Raw genomic sequence first — 23,216 nt, 5'->3', positions numbered from 1 at the left:
CTACGGCTGTGGTGAGCTCACGCACAGCGACAGTCATGGTGCCAATTCTGTTGGACAGTTTTGTCATGGTGAGATTAATTGCACCCATGTGTCTCCCCTGCAGGCACTGGACACGCAGCATCTGGGTCTCAACGACTCCGTACACATCTGCCGGAACCACTGGTCTCGCTGCAGCCCTACCCAGGGGCCCGGCCCTCTGTCTGACACGCTGACGTGCTGCTGTTAGGGTGGTTGGAGTGACGACAGCCTGCCGTGGGACATTTGGGGCTGCTGTACTCTGCTCAGTCTCCATCTCGTGCAGGGAGGGGACATCTGCCCTGCGGCTCTGCGGAGTTGTCCGCACTGGTGGTGGTGGTGGAGGTGGTGTTCTTGTCCGCACGGATGGCGGTGGTGGAGGTGGTGTTCTTGTCCGCACGGATGGTGGTGGTGGAGGTGGTGTTCTTGTCTGCACGGATGGTGGTGGTGAAGGGGAGGACATGGTTTCATGTCCCTGTGTGTACTCCGCATCGGTCACCACTGGGGTCTCAGAGATGACGAGGCGGCCGCTGCAATCAGATTCCATGGGGGATGCATCTGTGTGCGGAACAGTGCATTGTTATTATTTTGTCATTATATGTGTGTATTGCATTCTTTTGTCTATATAAAGTACATATTTGGACTGACATTTGGCCCTTTGCTGCTGTTTTCATATCATTCACCTCTGGGGTCAGACATGCACTCATTCATGTTATGACTACAACTCCTACAACTATGAGCTTTAGGCACGGCTACATGTGCACTGTGTCTGGAATGGGGGAGGGGGCAGGGATTGACAACACGCTGCATATCTACGCTGCTATGCATCTTACCTTGTCCTCCTTCCGCAGCACCAGAGGTGTCCAGTTGGGTGACCCCCACAACAGCTTCAGGTTCAATTGTTGACTCCACAAGGTCCTCCAGGGCTGTGTTTGGTGTCACATTGGATGACCCCCCACCTGTGCCTGCTGCATCCTTGACCCTTTGAGCAATCTTCTCCTTAGCCCTTTTACGGAGGTCATACCAGCGTTTCTTTAAGTCGTCAATGCTGCGGTGGGTGACTCCGACAGCATTGACCCTGTCCTTGATGCCCAGCCACATCTTTCTTTTTTCTGCCTCAGGCACCTTAAGGGACAGCTTCCCAAACAGCTTATCATTTTTGCTGCTGACACCCTCAATTAGTATTTCAAGTTCCTTATCGGAGAACTTGCGCTTTCTCTTCCTGGGTGTGTCCTTTCCCTGCTGGGGTGCCTCCTTCTCCATCCTCCAATGCTTGGCTGGTACTGGTTGCTGCTGGTTCTGTGTAGCTCCTCAGCTCCTGTGCTCTGCCTCCTCCTCTGAGCTCCTCGGGCACTGAATGGAGCATGGGCTGTCCAACTTCCTGGTTGTGATGTCATCAGCCTGCTTCCGATGCGTCGCGTCTTATTGCGATTTCGCAAATACCGAAATCGCAATTACCGATTCGGTATTTGCTAATTCGGTATTTGCTAATGGTGTATCGCTATCGTAGTTTCGCTGTGGAATAACGATTTTTAGCGATTCGGTAATTATTACCGAATCTCTTGATGCATCGCGGCTTGCATGTCCTTATTAGCGATTCCTTATTTTTCGCTAATAAGGACATGGAATACCGAATTTTGATGCATATGCCCGATTATCATTTACAACGCCAAGACCACAAATGCAAGACCAATTTGCATTGCAAATGCTTGTTTTAGACTGTAACACAACCTCATACCATTTCTGAATTTTCTTTACAACACAATCAATTCTGAGATCAATGTAATTATTGGTAAAGTGAACTTTACATCATGATCTGCTAATCATTGCCCAATCACTGAATAATTTTAAACTTATTGGGCCCTACCATCAATTACATATTTAAATCATCATTTGAGCCTGGAGGCAATCCAACATTGCTTGCACACTATTGGTTTTCCTTCACCTTTAAAGCCCAATTTAGCCCACATGTTTGGCAATCTTGATATTCTGATACTAATAAAGAACATTAAAAAAACGGGGGAACCTAGTGCTGAAATTATGTGGACCATCTTATGCATTGAGGTTGTATGTCAGAATCTTTTTGCCAGAAATAAGGTCTACATAAATAGTGTGTCTTAAATATCAGTAACCAAACAATCATCCTATTGGGTTTAATTTTTCTAATATTACCGCCAATGGTGAAATATTTTTGTAAACAATATTCAGGATGCAATGTTATGATACCACAACAATCTTCAATGGTTGCAAGATGAAAGATCTGGACTTCTGCTTTTGCATGCAGTATTATCACATGAGTTGTGAACATCCTATAAAATGTATAACATTCACACCTTTAGGATTTGAGAAAAAGAGTACACCTGAAATACATGTGAATAAAATACAAATTGGCAAAAGTGACACTTACACTTGGGAGTTCGATGAAGTGTGTGATAGATTTTTGCAGAAGCATCTGGAGATTAATAATGTATGTGGTTGTCTGGTTCTCATTAGTCAACAAACCAATAGGTACTTAAAGAAATGTTGCTTATTTCTCCTTTATATTTTGTGAAATTGTTCTCTTACCTTGTTTGTTATAACTTTCTTGTTTTCCTGCATAGTTGAGATGGCATCTGAGATTCTTTCGTGAATTGTGCTCATTACTGTTTCTATGTTAGATGGAGCTTCAAACTTGTCAGCCACCAGCAACATTGAATCTATTGGAAGCAATCAAATATACAATTATAAGCCACATAAGAGTTGTTCCAAAGTTTATTAAATGTTACTCTAAATGTTGATAAATCCCATTGTAAAGGCATAAAGATAAGGATACTGGAGATCACTACCTCTTGATTAGATAACAGTACCCAAAAAGGACAACAGCCTCCAAGAGAACAAAAGAGGTCAAAGGGTAAGCAACTTTGCATGCAAAGCTTTCTTATAACTAGCAGTAAGAAATTCAACAGGTTAGATTTTTGCGTAGAGCATGCACACAACATATATTTTGCATTTTTTTTCCAATGAAATTTGTGAAATTGTCTTGTTCCATCAGTATCCACTTGGTGAAACACTCTCGACCATTTGGAAAACCCTAATGAGGTGATCCTGTTAAGGTTTGGTGTCTTGCTCGAGAGTACAATGTCAGCTCTTTTGGGGAGGTCATGGAAATGAGTTTGATTGAGTCTTCTATATGCCTGAGAGGACCAGGGCAAATGGAAGAGAGAAACTGCAGAGAGAAGATGCCAAATCCTGATTGGATGTGTAGGATTTTTCTATCATGCTGTAACTGAAAGAAACCAATCACGTACGTGCGAGGTCTCACTCTATAACACTGGCGAAGTGGATGTTTACCATATTTGACCTTCCGTATTTGATCAGAAAGCTACAGTGTGCTACAAAAAGGTAGAATTGAGGCAAAGTCTGCCACTAGCAAACCCTGAAAAAAACTGGATGAAAAGCTTTGGTGAGCCCACAAGAGATTGAAAATACAATTACTTGCATAACATTACAAAAAATGCATCTGTTCTTTTAATGTGGTAGATACATGCATTTCTAATCTCTTATGAGTTTGGACTCATAAAGGAAGAACTTTCAGCCTTTGAGGCGGGTAAACTCGGGAACCACAGCGCCAATCCACACACCGGTTACACCGTTGGAATCGTCAGGATGTGTAGATGGTTATAGGCAATATAAATTTTAACCAGATCGATGCTATGCATTTTCCCCTCCTGTGCTGAGATTTGTTTATTCCCATGTTTCATGACGAGCTGGGCTCGTCATGAGCGTGCGAGGAGGCTACCTCACGACGAGCCCAGCTCGTCATGAGCGTGGAAGGGGTTAAAAAAACGTGATTAAAAAAATTTACAGTAAAAAAAAAGTAGTCCCTCCGAAGTAGCGCCGGCCGCGACGTGCGTGCTCACGTCAGGAGCGCGGGGAGGAGCGGCGTCCAGGAGCGCGATGAGGAGCGGCGGACATGGCGCGGGGGAGGAGCGGTGACGTGAGGAGCAGCGGACAGGCCAGCAGTGGTGCGAGCAGCGGACAGGCTGGAGGAGCGGCGGCTGAGGTAAGGGAGCGGCGGACATGGCGCGGGGGAGGAGCGGTGACGTGAGGAGCAGCGGACAGGCCAGCGGTGGTGCAAGCAGCGGACAGGCGGGAGGAGTGGCGGCTCAGGTAAGGGGACCCATGTCGGGGCAGGCGGGGGTCGGGGCAGGCGGGGGTCGGGGCAGGCGGGGGACGGGCTGGGTGGGGGCCCGGGCTGCTGCACAATGTCGGGGCGGGCGGGGGTCGGGGAAGCCTGTTGCACCCGGACAAGGTCGGGACGGGCTGCTAGTATTTATATATTAGTATATACTTATATGTGTGTGTACTTTGTGGGCTCTGGAGATCACTCCTAGGACTTGTCTACATCCGCTTAGGGACTTTTTTTCTCTTCAACTGCCTCTATTTAACTGTCTTAATAAAAATGGACCAGTAGAGGTCAGTAAAATACCAGAATTGCTTTCTGCTGTGGGACTTTCTTTTCTTTTATTTTTCTGGCAACTGCCTCTATTTAACTTACTTGATAGAAAATGACCAGCAGAGGTCAGTAAAATTCCAGAATCACTTTAGCATTCTCTAGATTCCAGTCCGTAGAAATTGTCTTCCATGACCATCCATAGACAATAATGTTTTTCAAATCTTGTATTTTCAGTGATATGACCACCTAAGGCCCTGATTTTATATTAAAAACAGAGTTTTGGACTATACCATTTCCCACTGAAAGGCAATATTTCTCTCCATGTGTTCACATACCTGGTGTGTCACGCAGTTTGGTGCTTACTTTCCACCATGTTAAAGAACAGTAAACGTTTCAGCGCTCAGGCTAATGTGCTGCATACATATAAGATCCCAAAGGCACGACCGATTGCATTGAAAATGCTTATTTGTTGAACTATGGGTTTGTGAGCTGAGGAGGTGATCAGTTATCTGCTTCCTCAAGGTAGCAGAGATAGGAGTGTCCATGGCATGTCCCTCATTGTGATTGCGTTTCAAGCCTCGTTTTCTTGGTTGAATCTTTGTGTCACAATGAAGGAAGAACAGAAAGGACGATTTGTTATCAAAGCTGAGTGGTCTGTGATTGCAATATGACTGTAAAGATCTAAGCATTGGGATCTGCTTAGAGCCAAAACGTTGGACAGTGTAAATGAAGATGACAAAGACAGGTTAGCTGAATGAACAGATGCTGTGCTAGTAACTGTGCTCTTCGTTTTTGGGGGTATTAAGCTATTTTTTTAAAGGAATTGTGCATTGTGTGAGCTACCACAACAAAAAGGTGGCGGTATGACATTTCACTGGGGTTCTGTGAGCATCAGTCCTGGAAAAAGTTGATGCATTTCTATCTTTACAAAGTGATATTTTATTTCATGTATTGTGTTGCTGTCATTTACAGTCAGTTCAATACTACATATTACCCATGAGTTTCATGCAGTTATATATCTGGTCTGTATGAGAACTGACCGCATGAACGAGCTGTGATGTCCCCATGCTGTCTTTGCAGGATAAATTGACGGACTGTGGAACAGCGTAATTTAGGCTCCACCCTTTCATGTGTGAATAGGCCACATATATATTTACACAGGGCCTCATGTATTTGTGTGACTTAATATCACTACCATGATGTGGTGCACTGAACAGCTACAGAAACTGCATTTACGGTATAATCTCGACATTCAAGTAAGTCAAGTCAAGTAAAGATTTGTATAGCGCACTACTCACCCAGAGGTTCTCAAGGCGCTTGAGGGGGGGAGTCGCTACCTATCAAATAGCCAAGTTTTGAGTTGTTTTCTGAAGGAGAGGTGGTTCTGTGTGAGGCGGAGGTGGGTGGGGAGAGAATTCCAGGTTTTGGCCGCTAAGTAGGAGAATGATCTTCCTCCCATGGTGGCTCTTCGAATGCGTGGAATTACAGCGAGGGCTTGATTGGACGATCGTAGTTGGCGGGTGGGGGTGTAGAATGTCAGGCGTGTGTTGAGGTATTTGGGTCCTAGGTTGTAGAGGGCTTTGTGTGCGTGGGTGAGGAGGCGGAACGTTATTCTCTTGTTGACGGGGAGCCAGTGAAGGTCTCTCAGGTGATGGGAGATGTGATTGTGGCGGGGTATGTCTAGGATGAGTCGTGCGGAGGCGTTCTGAATGCGTTGGAGTTTTTTCTGTAGTTTGGCTGTGGTTCCGGCGTAGAGGGTGTTTCCGTAGTCCAACCGGCTTGTGACAAGTGCTTGGGTGACCGTCTTTCTTGTTTCAGTGGGGATCCATATGAAGATCTTTCTGAGCATACGTAAGATGTTAAAACATGATGATGAGATGGCGTTGACTTGTCTGGTCATCGAGAGGGAGGAGTCTAGAATGAATCCCAGGTTGCGAGCATGGTCCGTTGGTATGGGTGCGCTGCCCAGGGCCGGTGGCCACCATGAGTCGTCCCATGCAGAGGGGGATGATCCTAGGATGAGGACTTCCGTCTTGTCTGAATTCAGTTTTAAGCGGCTGTTCTTCATCCACTCGGCTACGTCTTTCATCCCTTCGTGTAGGTTGGTTTTGGCGGTGTTTGGGTCTTTGGTGAGGGAGAGGATCAGCTGTGTGTCGTCAGCGTAGGAGATGATGTTGAGGTTGTGCTGGCGTGCGATGGATGCGAGGGGGCTCATGTAGACGTTGAAGAGGGTGGGGCTGAGCGATGATCCTTGTGGTACGCCGCAGATGACTTCGGTAGCTTCTGATCTGAAAGAGGGGAGGCGGACTCTCTTGGTTCTTCCGGCTAGGAACGAGATGATCCAATCCAATACTTTTCCTTGTATCCCAGCATTGCTGAGGCGTTGTACACGGGTGCTATGACAGACCGTGTCAAACGCTGCGGAGAGGTCCAGGAGGATGAGGGCAGGTGTTTCCCTGTTGTCGAGTAGTGTTCGGATGTCGTCTGTGGCTGCGATGAGGGCGGTTTCGGTGCTGTGTTTGGCTCGGAAGCCGGACTTTGAGGGGTCGAGGGAGTTGTTAGACTCGAGGAAGGCGGCGAGCTGACTGTTGACGGTCTTCTCTATGACTTTGGCAGGAAAAGGGAGGAGCGAGATGGGGCGGTAGTTCTTAAGTTCGGTGGGGTCTGCTGTAGGTTTCTCCAGGAGGGCATTGAGTTCGGCATGTTTCCAGCTTTCCTGGAAGGTGGCGGTGTTGAGGGAGCAGTTGATGATATCCCTGAGATGAGGTGCGATGATGGAGTTGGCCTTGTTAAAGATGTGGTGGGGGCATGGGTCGGTTGGTGATCCGGAGTGAATGGAGTTCATCAAGCGGATGGTGTCTTCGGTGCTGATTGGGTTCCAGGCGCAAAGGGTGGTGGTGGGGGGCTTCAGTTCGGTGGTAAGGGGGGTGGACTGGTCGCCGAAGCTATTATGTATGTCAGCGATTTTGCTGTGGAAGAACGAGGCTAGAGAGTCGCAGAGGTCTTGAGAGGGAGTGATGTCATTGTTGCCAGCGCTGGGGTTGGTAAGCTCTTTGACGATGCTGAAGAGTTCCTTGCTGTTGTGGGCGTTGTTGTCGAGTCGATCCTTGAACGCTGATTTCTTGGTGGATCGGATCATCTGGTGGTGTTTGCGGGTGGCGTCCTTGAGGGCGGTCATGTTGTTTTTGGCTGGGTTTTTTCTCCAGGCTTTCTCGAGGGTGCGGCAGTTCTTTTTGGAGTTCTTGAGGTCGTCATTGAACCAGGAGGCTTTTTTGCTACCTGGCTTGTTGTGATTGTTTTTCTAGGGTGCTAGTTCGTCAGCGCAGTGGGTGATCCATTGTGCGAGATTGATGGCTGCTTGATTTGGGTCCGATGATTTTGCGAGAGGGTTTTGGTTTAGCGATGTGGTGAGCTGGTCGGTGGTAATTTTGTTCCAGTTTCTGCGGGGGACTTGTTGTGGGTGGTGGTGGGTCGTGGTTTTTCTGAAGTTGAAGTGGACGCAGCTGTGGTCCGCCCAGTGGAGTCCTGTGGCGTGATTGAAGGAGACGTGTTTGCTGGAGGAGAAGATTGGGTCGAGCGTGTGTCCGGCGTAGTGGTTGGGGGTGTTTACCAGTTGTTTGAGTCTGAAATTGGCGAGGTTGTCCAGAAGGGTGGTGGTGTTGCTGTTGTTGTTATTTTCCAGGTGGAAGTTGAGGTCCCCTAGGAGAATGTAGTCCTCGGAGGGGAGGGCGTGTGGGCTGATAAAGTCAGTGATGTCTTCGCTGAATTGTGTGCGGGGTCCTGGTGGTCTGTAGATGAGGGTGCCTCCAAGTGTGGTCTTGGGGTCGGTGTGTATCTGGAAGTGAAGGTGCTCAGCGTTTGTGAGGGTGTCGTCGGAGCTGGTCGTGATGCGGATGTTGTTCTTATGGACGATGGCGATGCCTCCTCCTGTTTGGTTGATGCGGTCCTTTCGGATGATCTTGTAACCGTCCGGGATGGCTATGGCGATGTCAGGGGCAGATGAGGTGTTCATCCAGGTTTCTGTAAGAAAGGCGACGTCCGGCGTTGTGGTGTCAAGTAGGTTCCATAGTTCAATGGTGTGTCTGTGGACCGAGCCGGTGTTGAGCAGGATGCACTTCAGGTGGTTATTGTCGTAGCTCTGTTTGGCGTTTATGAATGTAGTGTGGGTCCTGATGCAGCAGAACTTGCAGGATTGGCAGGTGAAGGGTCCATGGGTGCGTCCTAGGGCGGCTTGGTGGCAGTCGGGGGGACGGCCAGTGTTGAGTGCAGAGAGGGTTGCGGCGTCGTATGTTAGGCGGGTGGAGAGGATTTTGCGGGGGCCAGGGGCTCTGGCGTTGGGCGCGGTCCAGGCGTGGACAGGCGTAGGCGGGCTTACCTTTGGCGCGACTTCAGCGCGCCCACTGCGCGTGAACGCTGCGCATAAGTGCAGCTGTCATAAGTGGAGAGTGGAGGGGGCGGAGCGAGGGAGGAGCAGCTGGGAGGCGGGAGCGGGGTGGCGAGTGGGGAGGGGATCGGGCTAAAAGGCACAACAAAATGGCAGCAGAGAGTGAAAATGAAACTATGCAGGACGGGGTCGGGGGCAGTGAGGCACAAACTGGCACAGAAAATATTTAATTTAACAGGGCAATGGCACAGAATGCAGTGGGGAGGGGATCGGGCTACAAGGTACAACAAAACTGGATCGGGGCAGTGAGGCACAACAACACGTAATCGGGGCAGTGAGGCACGATCTTGCACAGATACAAAAATGTATCAGCAATGGCAGGACGAGATGAACAAATACGATACCAATGGCAGGACGAGATGAACAAATACGATACCACACACAGCGATGCAGATCAGAGAGGGAGCGGGTGGAGCGACCGGGTGCTGACAGGGTCAGATCGGTCACAGTTCTTGCTCACACGGGTCTTCCCTTATGTTACTAGTGGAAGGGAGGAGCAGCTGGGAGGCAGGAGCGGGGTGGCGAGTGGGGAGGGGATCGGGCTACAAGGCACAACAAAATGGCAGCAGAGAGTGAAAATGAAACTATGCAGGATGGGGTCGGGGGCAGTGAGGCACAATCTGGCACAGAAAATATTTAATTCAACAGGGCAATGGCACAGAATGCAGTGGGGAGGGGATCAGGCTACAAGGTACAACAAAACTGGATCGGGGCAGTGAGGCACAACAACACGTAATCGGGGCAGTGAGGCACGATCTTGCACATATACAAAGTGTGCATACTAATGAAGCTGTAGAAGAAAAATACTTTTTTGACAATAGCCCATTGAAGTAGCACGATAAAGCAATAACAATCATTATACAATGATTTTATAAAACAGTACAGCAAATTTTAAGTACTGGATAAAAATGTTTCATTGCTGGCCTGATTGCACAAAAGATAATTTGGAAACACAAACCATAGACAAAACTTAAATGGTCCGTCATACCTAAAAGTAAGGTTGATGCATATTTTAATGAAAGCAATGGCTCAAACTAAGATCACTCACAGACCAAATAATTACGCCTTATGCACCAAAATTTACCAACCTTACCACTATTGAAACTCATGATAGTTAATAACTTTCTTTAAATTTACTTTCAATTAATTTTAACAACCCTTGAATTTAAGCATTGTATCTTAGCTTAGGTGTTTTATTCCATGCCTTCTTGTACCTGAAATTGCCCCTATTTCTTTTTCTAATATATATTCTGTGTGGCTCATGTTATTTTTTTTTACTTTTATTGTGTGATTTATTTTACTCGCCCCCATTTCTTTTGCTTATATATATTGTGTGACTCATGTTATTTTAATTTATTTTATTTTTATTGTGTGATTTAGTCTACTCGATTATTCTTTCTGATTACGTTGCTTTTTTATGATGCACTTTTGATTGTTCTACCTCAAATATTATGACGTAATTGCAGTGTGTAACCTCAATTCTACACCCCCTTTCTTTAGTCCACACTTTATATTACTGTCATTACTGTGAAAGTGGTTTATTTTATATGTTTTTACTCTCGTTTACTATTACTTCACTGTCCTGTGTAACCTATTTATCTACACTCTTAATGTATCTATTCACCATATCCCCTTGGCTGTCAGGTGATTCTCGTTTATTCTATTTGCCCTGATTTATTCTCCCTACCTTTGACCTCATTGATCTCTAATCCCACTCATGTGCTCGTACCCCCCTCCCCACCTCGTGCCTCCCTAATCCTCCCCCTCCTCCTCCTCCCACCCTCCAGTCTTACCCAGCTGACTCATCATGCCTCCCCTCACACTTACTCCCACGATTTTAGATTCACCTATCTCCAAACATGGCCCTAACTCGTGGTCCATCCTTTATCCCCCCCTTATCTCTCCAAACATGGTAAAAAAAAAATTAAACACAAACTTCTTATTCTCCATCAAGAAACTCTATTTGCCGATAACTACAATAGCCTTACCTCCTCCATAATTACCAACTACATCTTCTTCACCAAACGCCCATCTAAATGGAAAAGCATATTTCTCCGACACCTCCCTATCCTTAATTACTGCAAAATCCCTTATGGTCTGAAACTCTCTACCACTCCCTCCTCCTCTTTTCCTGGTGAAATAGACATCTCTATATTCAAATCTGGAAATATACTCATTCAAGCATCTGAAAAACACCTCAACATTTTCGAAAACCACTTCAGCTCACTATCCCAAAATCTTATTCCTACTCTGAACTCTAACCTCCCACCCCCTCAACACCTAGATACCTTTCTACCCCCAAAATTCCCAAATCCCCTTATTTCCTCTTCCTGACTCACTAACCTCTACCCCAAACCCTGATTTCAATATCCACGCACAATTGACTCCGCTAGTTCTCAACACTATAACAAATAATGACAACCTCACCTCCCAATCTCAACCAGCGACTACCTCTCTACCATCCCCCACTTCTACTGATTCTCCTTCTTCTCTCTATGCCTCCCATACCCTCCCCTCTCTTTCTACTCTTGTTTTGCGAACTTCCCCACTCCCCTCTTCTCCCATGCCCCCTCACCCCTTGACCCCACTTCACCTTTTCCCGCACTCATCAAGCCTATCTGAAATTCCTGTTCCTCGTACCCATGCTCACACGACCTTACTAACTCCTAATTCTATAGTCTCTATAGTATGCTCCACTCCCCATGATCTCCCCCTGACTACCTCTCCTACATCCCCCACCTTTTGTGACTTGCCCTCAACTCTCGCAGCCTCCCAAAAGTACCCTCCTCTATCCACTCCTTCCAGAGATCTACGAATTACTCCACGCCCCTTCCCTCTTTGTTTCCTTACTAAATTGCCCCCAGCTGCACAAAACCCACTCCCCCCGTGTAACTCCTCCCATACTGCCCCAACGGCTCACCCTGCCTCCCCGGCTAACACCTCCCATATTCCCCATATTCCCCCCAAACGGTCCTGCAATCCCCATTATACCTTCTACTGTTATCTCTTCTCCCCATTACCTAACCAACACTCCTAAACCCAGTGCCTTAACCATCCTAACTTCCTCTGACCGCCTCCTCTTCACTAAGAACCATAGGATCCCAACCTCTCTCCCCCCTCTCTGACTCCACCCCCCACCGTAACTCCCATCTCATCCCCCCTCCAGGCTTCCCCCCTCTCCCATATTTCAGTCACCCTCACCTAGCCAATATTGACTCTTCACACCACCTCCTGGATCCAATAGCCTCCCTCCATTCCTCACTTCTTACCCAATCACTCCTTAATATTGAACTACACCTCTCGACCCTTGTTTTAGAACTCTCCTCCCTCAGAAACGACATCTCTCTCCTCTCCATTAACTACCCTCCCGATCACACCTACCCCTCAGTCCCCTCACATAATTTCCATGCACCTCACGTCCAAGGATTTATTCCCCCCTTCAACAACTCTCCTACTAAATTTACTAACACTCATACTCCGCTCAGCCCACCCCTCCATCGGAGCAATCCTGCCCCACCTGACCTCCTTAAACTTAATAAAGTTTACCCCCCCTGCACCTTAACCTCGAACTCCCCTCCTCCCCATGCTTCCATCCCAGTGACCTTGGGAATTACTACGACCATGACCTCCCCTGTCTCTCCCTCCCCAGTGATTGACAGTTTCAGCTCACTCGGCCCTCCCCCAACCCTAGCATCCTACCCTCCTTTACCTCACCGAGCTCTATAAAACCCTCCCCCTCTCCACCTCTTTTGTGAACTCCCCCTCACCTCACTCAGCCTTCCCAGTGCTCATGGGAACTAGTACCTTGACCGTTACCCAGCCGCACCCAGGCCCCCTCAACAACTAACTTCTATCCTCCCCTGTCCCTCCACTCAGTACATTGACACTATACCCCTCAGCTGCATGCTGATTAACTACCGATCTGCCTCTTGCCACGCTATGAAAATCGCTGAAACCATTCTCAGCGAAAGCATCGACATTGGTTTCTTAACAGAAACATGGCTCAACCCCCATTCCGCTTCTATCCCAGGAAAGATAGAATTGATAAAATAGGAGGAGGCCTTGCTTTAATTTATAAAGATGAACTTAAACTTTTGCTGGGCCCTCACCAGGATCCATCTACTTTCGAATACCTCTGTGCCGAACTTACCACTCCTGGTTCCCCTACTATCCGCCTGCATACCATCTACCACCCCCCACCCGGTAATATTCTCACCTTTGCCGAGGAGCTCCCTCCTTATTCAAGCATCGCTCTCCAAATCCAGAAATCTCTTCCTAGGGGATTATAATATCCATTGGAATAAAACTGATGACTAAGCAGTTAACCTCATCAAGGATACTCTGGACATTAGTGACTTGACTCAACTCTGCCAATCTCCAACTCACTCTAAGGGTGCTACCCTTGATGCTATTATCTCTAGCAAGGAACTGGCTTCTCTTTCCAACATCATACCCATGGACTGGTCAGATAACCACCTCATCATCTTCACCATGAACAGCTCAACAACTCCTCCTACCCCCAGCTACAGCAAACAAATGAAACAAACCCAAAATCTTCACCTCCTTCCCCCTGGCGAGTTGGAATCTACAATTAAAACTTGATTACTGCTCCCCCCCTCTCCCTTAGTACCACTGACCTAACTGACCATTACAATAATTCTATCCTTGAAGCCCTTGACCAAATTGCCCCAACTAAACTAAAACCACAAAAAACATCACGTCCAAATCCTGGTTCAACTCTGACCTAAATAACGAGAGACGTGCTCTCAGGCAGTCTGAACGCATTTGGAGGAATCAACCTTCCTCTTCTAACTTGGTACTCCTCAGAAATGCCAGGGCCAACTACAAAAAGCACATCTTCAACGAAAAAGCCTCCTTCCTTCGTTCTCAACTTGACCAGGCTAGAAATCGTCCCAGAGAACTTTTTAACATTGTCAAAAACCAAACCACCTCAGGCCCTCCAAAATTACTAGCCACTGTTGAGAGGTGTGAAGAAATTGCTAGTTTATTTTCAGATAAAGTCACCAAGATTGATCAATCTTTCTCCCCCACCCCCCCTCTCCTCAGCCAACACCTCCTCCTTAGCATTCCAACTGTACTTTCTTCCACTTCCCTCCCTCCACCTGATCCCCCTCAACGCCTTCTCTCTCTCTCCCAGTACTCATGGGAACTAGTATCTTGACCTTTACCCAGCCTCACCCAGGCCCCCTCAACAACTAACTTCTATCCTCCCCTGTCCCTCCACTCAGTACAGTGACACTATACCCCTCAGCTGCATGCTAATTAACTACCGATCTGCCTCTTGCCACGCTACGGAAATCGCTGAAACCATTCTCAGCGAAAGCATCGACATTGCTTTCTTAACTGAAACATGGCTCAACCCCCATTCCGCTTCTATCCCAGGAAAGACAGAATTGATAAAATAGGAGGAGGCCTTGCTTTAATTTATAAAGATGAACTTAAACTTTTGCCGGTCGCTCACCAGGACCCATCCACTTTCGAATACCTCTGTGCCGAACTTACCACTCCTGGTTCCCCTACTATCCGCCTGCATACCATCTACCACCCCCCACCCCCGGTAATACTCTCACCTTTGCCGAGGAGCTGCTTCCTTATTCAAGCATCGCTCTCCAAATCCAGAAATCTCTTCCTAGGGGATTATAATATCCATTGGAATAAAACTGATGACTAAGCAGTTAACCTCATCAAGGATACTCTGGACATTAGTGACTTGACTCAACTCTGCCAATCTCCAACTCACTCTAAGGGTGCTACCCTTGATGCTATTATCTCTAGCAAGGAACTGGCTTCTCTTTCCAACATCATACCCATTGACTGGTCAGATCACCACCTCATCCTCTTCACCATGAACAGCTCTACAACTCCTCCTACCCCCAGCTTCAGCAAACAAATGAAACAAACCCAAAATCTTCACCTCATTCCCCTGGCGAGTTGGAATCTACAATTAAAACTTGATTACTGCTCCCCCTCTCTCCCTTAGTACCACTGACCTAACTGACCATTACAATAATTCTATCCTTGAAGCCCTTGACCAAATTGCCCCAACTAAACTAAAACCACAAAAAAACATCACGTCCAAATCCTGGTTCAACTCTGACCTAAATAACGAGAGACGTGCTCTCAGGCAGTCTAAACGCATTTGGAGGAATCAACCTTCCTCTTCTAACTTGGTACTCCTCAGAAATGCCAGGGCCAACTACAAAAAGCACATCTTCAACGAAAAAGCCTCCTTCCTTCGTTCTCAACTTGACCAGGCTAGAAATCGTCCCAGAGAACTTTTTAACATTGTCAAAAACCAAACCACCTCAGGCCCTCCAAAATTACTAGCCACTGTTGAGAGGTGTGAAGAAATTGCTCATTTATTTTCCGATAAAGTCACCAAGATTGATCAATCTTTCTCCCCCACCCCCCTCTCCTCAGCCAACACCTCCTCCTTAGCATTCCAACTGTACTTTCTTCCACTTCCCTCCCTCCACCTGATCCCCCTCAACCCCTTCTCTCTCTCTCCCAGTATGATACTAACTCTATTGACCCCTAGTTAAAAAACAATGCATCTTGGAGTGATTGTTGTCCAATATCAGAAAGTGCTGTTCTCAACATCATCACCAGAACTTAAGCACATCATTGCCCCACTATGGACCAATATTATCAACTTTTCCTTTGCTGCAGGTAGTGTTCATGCTTCCCTCCAACTAGGCCAAATCACCCCCATCATCAAAAACACTGCAGCAGACCCTAACGACTTAAACAATTTGCGCCCTATCGCTAACCTTCCTTTCCTTTCCAAAGCCCTCGAAAAATGCGTCCTGACACAGCTGGATAATCACATCGACACATTCAAGCTCCTTGACGTTTTCCAATCAGGTTTTAGAAAGGGATGCAGCATGGAAACAGCAATGCTCAACATTACTGATGACATTCATTGCTCTTTGGACGAAGGCGAATCCTCCCTCCTCATCCTCTTTAACCTCTCCGCTGCCTTTGATACTGTAACCATGTCACCCTATTCAAGACTCTCAGAGACCGTTTCGGCTTTGACGGCAATGTCCTCAAGTGGTTCACCTCTTATCTCCAAAATAGACCCCAACAAATTAAACTCAGCGGCTGCCTCTCCAAACCACAATCTGTCTCACTGGGCGTCCCACAAGGCTCTATCCTCTCTCCAATTCTTTTCAACCCCTTCATGGAACCCCTCACCCTTATTCTTAAACAAGCTAAAATCAGTTACCACCTCTATGCCGATGATACTCAACTATATTATAAGATCAAATCCCACAACGACAACTCACATCTCAACGATGCCCTGACTAAAATCCAAGCCTGGTTTCACCTCAACCACCTCAAATTAAATCCACAAAAAACTGAAATCATCCTATTCTCTCCTAAAAACAACTTGCTCCCTATCCAACACTGGATTTCAGACATAAAAGCACTCAAATGCTCTCTCACCACATCCAACTCGGTCAAATCCCTCGTCGGCATTAGCATCGGTCAGAATCTCAACCTCACCCCTCATATAAAAAACTTGGCTAAAGGTGCTCTCTTCACTCTGCATCACCTTAAAAAAAATTAAACCCTTTATTCCAGCTGACGACTTTAAATCTGTTGTACAATCACTTGTCCTTTCCAGAATTGACTATGGCAACGCCACCCTAGCTGGCACCCCCAAAGTCCACCTTGCCCCGATTAAATCCGTTCTCAACCTGGCAGCAAGACTTATCTCTGACTGTAAGCGACACAATCTCATCTCCCCTGTCCTCAAAAACCTAAAATGGCTTCCTATCGAAGGCAGATCCACCTACAAGATTGCCTGCATCACTCACAAAGCCCTTCACCAAAATACCCCTTCATACCTTTCAGACAAACTCCAAAAAGCTGGGTGTACTAGATCTCTGAGGAGCACTAACGCCCTTGTCCTGATCCCTCCTCAACTCAAAAAGAAAAAGACTCAATCTCGTTCATTCTCAGGTAATGCCCCCTCTATTTGGAATTCTCTTCCCAAAGATATTTGTTGTAACCCTTCTTACCCCTCTTAAAAAAAAATCAAGCTGATTCTTCTCAACAAATATTGGGGTCCTTAATTTTATTGACCTCTCTGTCCATTTACTCTTCGCATTACTTTTACTCACTCTTTCCTACTACCTTTCCTAAAATCTCTCTCCTTCTTTCATCCTCAGTCTAACTAACCAACCCCTCTCTATCTACTTCTTCAACTGTCCTCATCCTCTTTACATTATTTCAGAATTTTTCTTTATCCTTATACACTCGTGAAACCTCTAATGCCTTATTCTATGTTAACAAATTGCTCTATGTTGATCTGTTCTTGATGTTTAACATATCCTGTAAAGCGCTCTGATACTCTTGGGTCCAGCTAGCGCTATATAAAACCTTTTAAATAAATAAACTGTTGACAGTAAAAGATAATACACCAATAAAATGAATTAGTAAACTCACTAATGTGCAAAAATAAAATGCATAAACCATTAGGCTAGAATTCAGCTACATACACATAACTTAAGCTTGCAGCTGACGACAATGGCTCACATATTGCAGCACTGGTGCGCATGCCAGCTGTACAGAGTCCGTCCCGCGTGGTAATCAAAATAGATAAAGGGCAAGGACTCTGTTACACAGGCGAGAGGCCGAGTGGCATCTTGATCAATTCCACTGCAAGGTTTGCTAAAGAGCAGAACTCTAATTTTAGAACGGAAGGCCAAGACACTTCCTAATCACAGCCACTACCAGTAGGAATCAGCTTACAGAGAAAACAGTTAGTCTACTCGTGTCAGAGCTCAAGATTAGAAAAGTGAGAAAAATATGCCAGAGTCCCAGACTCTGACAATAAGGTTCCAGCCATTTTGCCCGAGCTGAATAATACAGAGGACAGCAAAACTAGATATATTCTACGGTCTCCACCCTACCCAAACATATGAAACATGATTGCTTGTCACTCGCCTCGGGCCTCGTCTTGTTCCATCTGTGCGTGTAACTGTTCACTGCTAAAGTACCAACCCTAAATTTGATAAAAAAGCATTTTGGCCCCCTGCAGAACAACCTCACCAAGATATGGTTCAAACTGAGGAAAGGGTTTTATAGACAGGAACGTTCCAGTGAGGCTGTCAATATCAGCTTTCTGTATTTTGAGGGGGAAACATCCTTTACGACGCAACTTTTACAACGCAGTGCCTTTACAACGCAGGTTTTTCAACGCAAGTCATTACAACGAATTGCGCTGGGGGGGCATGGGGGGCGCTCTAGGATAGGTAATAGTTTAATTTACTATCCAACACCTTCCCTACTATCCACGGGGACTGGAGTTGGAATAGTAAATTAAACTATTCACTATCCAGCACCCCCCAACGCAAGTCGTTGTAACGACTTGCGTTAAAAAACCTGCGTTGTAAAAGCATGCGTGGTAAAAGCATGCGTTGTAACAACGTACATCCATTTTGAGGAGTTTATGGCAGAGGGATTGGTCCACAATGCTTCCAACCCCAGACTAAAGAGACATTTTTTAATATGAGCTAACTAAGGAACAGTCATTTCCTTATACAGAAGGCTAAGTTTTCAAAAGCCTTGCCTGTACGATTGGAGCTCGGGTCATGACCATAGCCTAACCTAATATACTAAGACTCTCTAAGCAGCTAGGTCACTGATTCCCTTTAGAGCTAAGTCAAAATACAGAAGTAGGAATGGCGTGGATTGGGGAGGGATAAAAAGGACTTCATAAAATTATTTTCTCTAACTGTGAGAGTTTTCAAAGGATCTGTGCCCCAAACATCGGCCCCATAAAGTGTAGCTGATTGAACCATACTAATGTTTTTCTTATAGTAACATCAAAAATACAATTCTCATATATATCTGCATATGAAAGGTTTAAACAATGTTGTTAACTTTTATATAATCATGTATTCATTTGAATAGTACTCTACATTTATATTGTAATGGTATATGTATCCATATCACGGAGTTAACATGTACTGAAATGCTTGCTACGTTAACTTGACCAAAGGCCTTAAGCATTTGGATTTCTTAATGTTTAACCTTCAATGAGAAGCTTGCTCGGGTTGCATTGTTTTTTTCTCCTCTGCAGGTGTAGTTGTATGATCTCAAGAACAGAAAAGGGCACATTGTGTGTGAGAGATTGTGAGGTTCAGGAGGAGTATTTTTAGCACGGGCAGGAAGCCTTATGAACAAAGGGAGGATTACTGTTTGTACAAAATTGGGAGATGGGAGGAATCCAAGGACGTTCTGATGTGCAGTCCAAAGGAAAGAAGTTTCAAGAGTATTTGCCAAATTTTACAGTATGAAGGTGGAAATTAATGAACACATAATATGGGTTTCTCTAATGTCTTTTGTGGGGTTTAATTGATGATCACACTTCAGCTTTAGTCACATTCCTTTTAGTCTCAGAGGAGTGCTTTACATGAGCACCAGTTACGTTAGACAAGGACACATTCATTTCTTGGTAGGCACAGGGAGATTAAGTGATTTGCCCAGGATCACAGGAAGCAGAGCTGACGCTGAGGCTCGAACCTGGTTCCCCAGCTCAAATGTCGGCAGCTCTGGCTGTAAGGCCACAACCTCTCCATATGCAATACTCTTTATTTAGGAGAACTTCTACAGAAGTACCACTGAGCTGACACCTTCCTACCTTACTAGATCGGATTAAGAATTACCCAATTAGTGCTCTAGTTCAGGCTTAGATAAGGAAATTTAGTTTTGCTCATGCACAATAGGCAAGAAGACCACAGAGTATATACTGATCATTAGAGTCTATTTCTGAATTTCTGCATTGCTATTATCTTTGTATGTTTCATGTTATTGAGGCTAAATTTAGCGAAACGATTTGGCCTTCCAGTAGTGATTGTGTACTTTAAAAATATATTCTTAAGACTTGTATACATCAGTTTGGCTTTACGTTTGTAATAAATCCATACCTAATCTCATTTGCCAACTTTGGGTCCTCATTATGTGGTCAAATTGGTTACACTGTAAATGAACCTGTGGATGAAGTTAACTCCCTTTAATTCCTTAGGCACCTAAAAAGGTCAGTTGAAGGGAAATTTGGACTGAAGGCTCAGCGCTCTAGTGCTCTAGTAGCTGTTAACTCTGAAATAGTTACTAATTGTCTGTACAATAGTGATGAACATATGTGGTATGGTACCTACATTTTCAGTGTGTGTTCAACATACGCTATTGATATTGTTTCAAGAGGCTTTGGGGTAAGAAAGGTGTTCTAATTGTGTGCAAGTAGTCCTCATGTTGATATTGTGCATGAGATCAAGCAGAGGGTTTGAGCGTTGGACATGAGATGCCCAGTTGAAATTACTGTATGTGGATGTGAGTGATGCTACTAGTTGGTTTTGTAGACGTGTTGAGCATGGGGTATGAGAGGTTGTGGTATGTGGCTTAATGGGAAAAATCAGTTAGGAAAATAAAGCATTTCAGAATGTATTATTTCCACCACTGTTTTGTAAGAAAATCGTGAGAGGTGGGTAGTTGGGCATAGGGGTAGAGTTTAGGGGGCCCCAATCTGGAGTAGATGAAGAAGAGTGTGGGGGAAGCAAGCTGCTGGTTAAGGAGAGCCTTCATCTCTTCCCTGATAAAGAAAGGAAGGAGAACCAAATACAGCAGACAAAACTGCTGCAAATGAGAGTTTATGTGCTCCTTTAGGTAAAGTAATGTTCTAGAAGGATATATGGAGATCAGGGCCTTCACCAAATTGGAGTTTATCACTGGATGAATACCATTTATTTTTAACATTTCAAGCAAATGGTCCGGCGAACTAGAATCTCAAATTTGGTATCATACAAGCTTGTTTTAAGCACATACCACCATGAATGATGCCATGTAGATGTTATTGTCTGAAGGAGTGAAAGACTCCCTTGTGGATAATGTTGCCTGAGACCCAGTAGAGAATTGCGCGTGGAGTAGAAGAGAGGCCCTATTCTTACTGTTGTAGGTGGGCAAGAGAAATGCTAGTTTATGTTTTTGGAATAGACGTGGTAAAGATGCTAAGTATTGTGTATGAGATAAACTCTGTAGCTGGTGATGTTGAAGCCTCCACCTCCATCAACAAAAGAAAAGGATGGAAGCTCAAACGTCATCTTTGCTAATCAGATGTCTTTGGCACTCTCAAACAACTTGGGCCCGCGTTTTCGCAAGTTTTGCGTGGGTACTGGCGCATTCAACACAAAGTAAAATCATAATTTACTTCCCATTTTCAGGGCCTCGTGACACATCAGTAAATTGTGTTACATCACGCGAGACCCTGCGCAAACTCTAGTAAATGATGGTCTTGGTTTTAAAGACCACCTTGTTTATTTAATAAAGAATGGGGAAATCACACCTTTCTTGGGATCAAGTTTCTGCCATTCCACAGTGAGATCATCTGGCTCGCCATGTTTGTATTCAGGGCACAAGTCGTAAAAAAAGAAGTGGGGGGACGCTGTCACCGGAAGTGACGTCACGACAGGAACTGACGTCACGAAAGGTGCCGAGCTCCTCGTCCCTGAGAGGCCAAAGAGTGAAGTCCAGAGGTTTGGCAGGGGGGACGGCGTCCACCCGGTAAAATAAGTGGGGGGACGCCATCCACCCGCGTGGTACCCCCGACTCGAGCCCTGTTTGTATTACTGTAAAGGTTCAAGAAGGATCCTTTTGAAGGTAGGAAGGTGACTTTTACATCACCGTAGTGCTACTCAAGCCCTGGCAGAGAGTTTCACTCCGCACCCGAACACTGATCTCAGCTATTGTGTTTATATGCGTTGGACACAAACAATATATTTTTGCTTTGACTGTTATCCAGTATGAATATTTGGTCATTACCAGACAACAGCTGGCAAGCACTTCCTGGAAGTCGAATCATCACTTTCTCATGTGACTGCTGCTTTACAACAATATACAAGACGCATCTTCCCTAATAACTCATGTATTTTTTTTATTGTATAAAAAAAATGCCGCGTTTATCGAAATGACTGTGACTGAGGCTGCCATCTGTACTTTTTAAAATAACTCATTTTTGTGCCCCTCAATCCTCTTATGTGCTAAGCCAGCGCTTTGCCAGTTTGTCAGCGGATTTATTTTGTATTTCTAACTTTCGTTTACAAATCTGTGCGCGGGATTTTGATGTGATCATGTACATTTAATCTCTCGTCCTCTCACTAAAGAATCCTTCCAGCTTACTCTGCAATTACTTTAACCCCTGTTGACGTTCTAACTTGCTACAGCATATGTTTACTTTAACCAATAGAAACTCCCCGTTTAACTCTGCAGTTGTGCTGTCAGTGTAAGGTTTGGTTTCAGCCAAATTCCTGGCAAGTGTATTTGAAATATCACAAGAAGGGGGTCACAAATCTGGTGTAAGAATTGTTGGCTTTGTGGTAGGTGAACAAAGACAAATATGGAAATGTCTTTCAAGATTAATACAGTTTTGCTGTTGCCCACTGAGGGATCCATTTAATGGCACTCATCACCAAACCATCAAACTGCCCCCACACTTAGGGGGTCATTAGGATGGCGGGCGGACTTTGCCCGCCCGCCATCCTCGTGGTAATAGGGACCGCCCGCCATCAGGGTGGGGGTCCCGTGGGGGGTATTAGGATGTGCCCGCCACAGTGGCGGGCACATCCTGTATTTTTAGCATTGTGGCGGGCGGTGCTCTCTGCACCGCCCGCCACAATGCTAAAAATGCATTACATCATTTGCATTTACAAAGCGGCAGGCACCGCGTGGTGCTTGCCGCTTTGTAAATGCCGATGAAGGGGGGTACCACAGGTACCCCCCATGTGCACCCCCCTACTCTCCTTCACTCTGGGGGCCCGCACGGGGCCCCGGGAGTGAAGTCCGCCTGCCTTTCCGTGGCAGCATTGCCGTGACGGAAAGGCATTGCCAAAAGCCCATCATAATATGGCTGGCGGTGTCTGATAGACACCGCCACCATATTATTCCTTGGGCGGAAAAGCGGCGGACGGTCTTTCTGTCCGCCGAGGTACCCCCCGCCATACTAATATGGCAGGGGGGGGGGGGGGGGGAAACGAGAGTGGATGGCGAGCAAATTGCTCCCGCCAGGCTGGCGGGGGCAATCCGCCCGCCATCATAATGGGCCCCTTAGACTCAGAATTACTAAGAAATCACTCAATGCACCACAGCATTAAAATTGCTGCACTGTGTTGTGTGAACAGGAGAGAGCAGGACAGCGCCGTGTCTACTATGATGCTGTGTGTCTCTCTTCCTGAGCTGGTTGGACTTTATGCTGCCATGCACCAATGCAGACACTCTTGCGGCATAGTCCAAGAGTGT

General features: G+C 45.9%; 1 protein-coding gene across 1 annotated transcript in view; it reads right to left on the bottom strand.

Annotated features, from left to right (window-relative positions):
- The window catches only part of GPC1 (glypican 1), a 418,979-nt gene that overhangs the window by 102,945 nt on the left and 292,818 nt on the right, over positions 1–23,216 (bottom strand). The window contains exon 5 of the mRNA XM_078666069.1: positions 2,581–2,711. Coding sequence (XP_078522195.1) covers positions 2,581–2,711 — 131 coding nt within the window. The remainder of the gene's footprint in view (positions 1–2,580; positions 2,712–23,216) is intronic.

Source organism: Lissotriton helveticus, chromosome 11 (genome assembly GCF_964261635.1).
Source record: "Lissotriton helveticus chromosome 11, aLisHel1.1, whole genome shotgun sequence".
Lineage (NCBI taxonomy): Eukaryota > Metazoa > Chordata > Amphibia > Caudata > Salamandridae > Lissotriton > Lissotriton helveticus.
The sequence above is the reverse complement of the archived record's forward strand: the minus strand, read 5'-3'. Positions and strand labels throughout refer to the sequence as shown.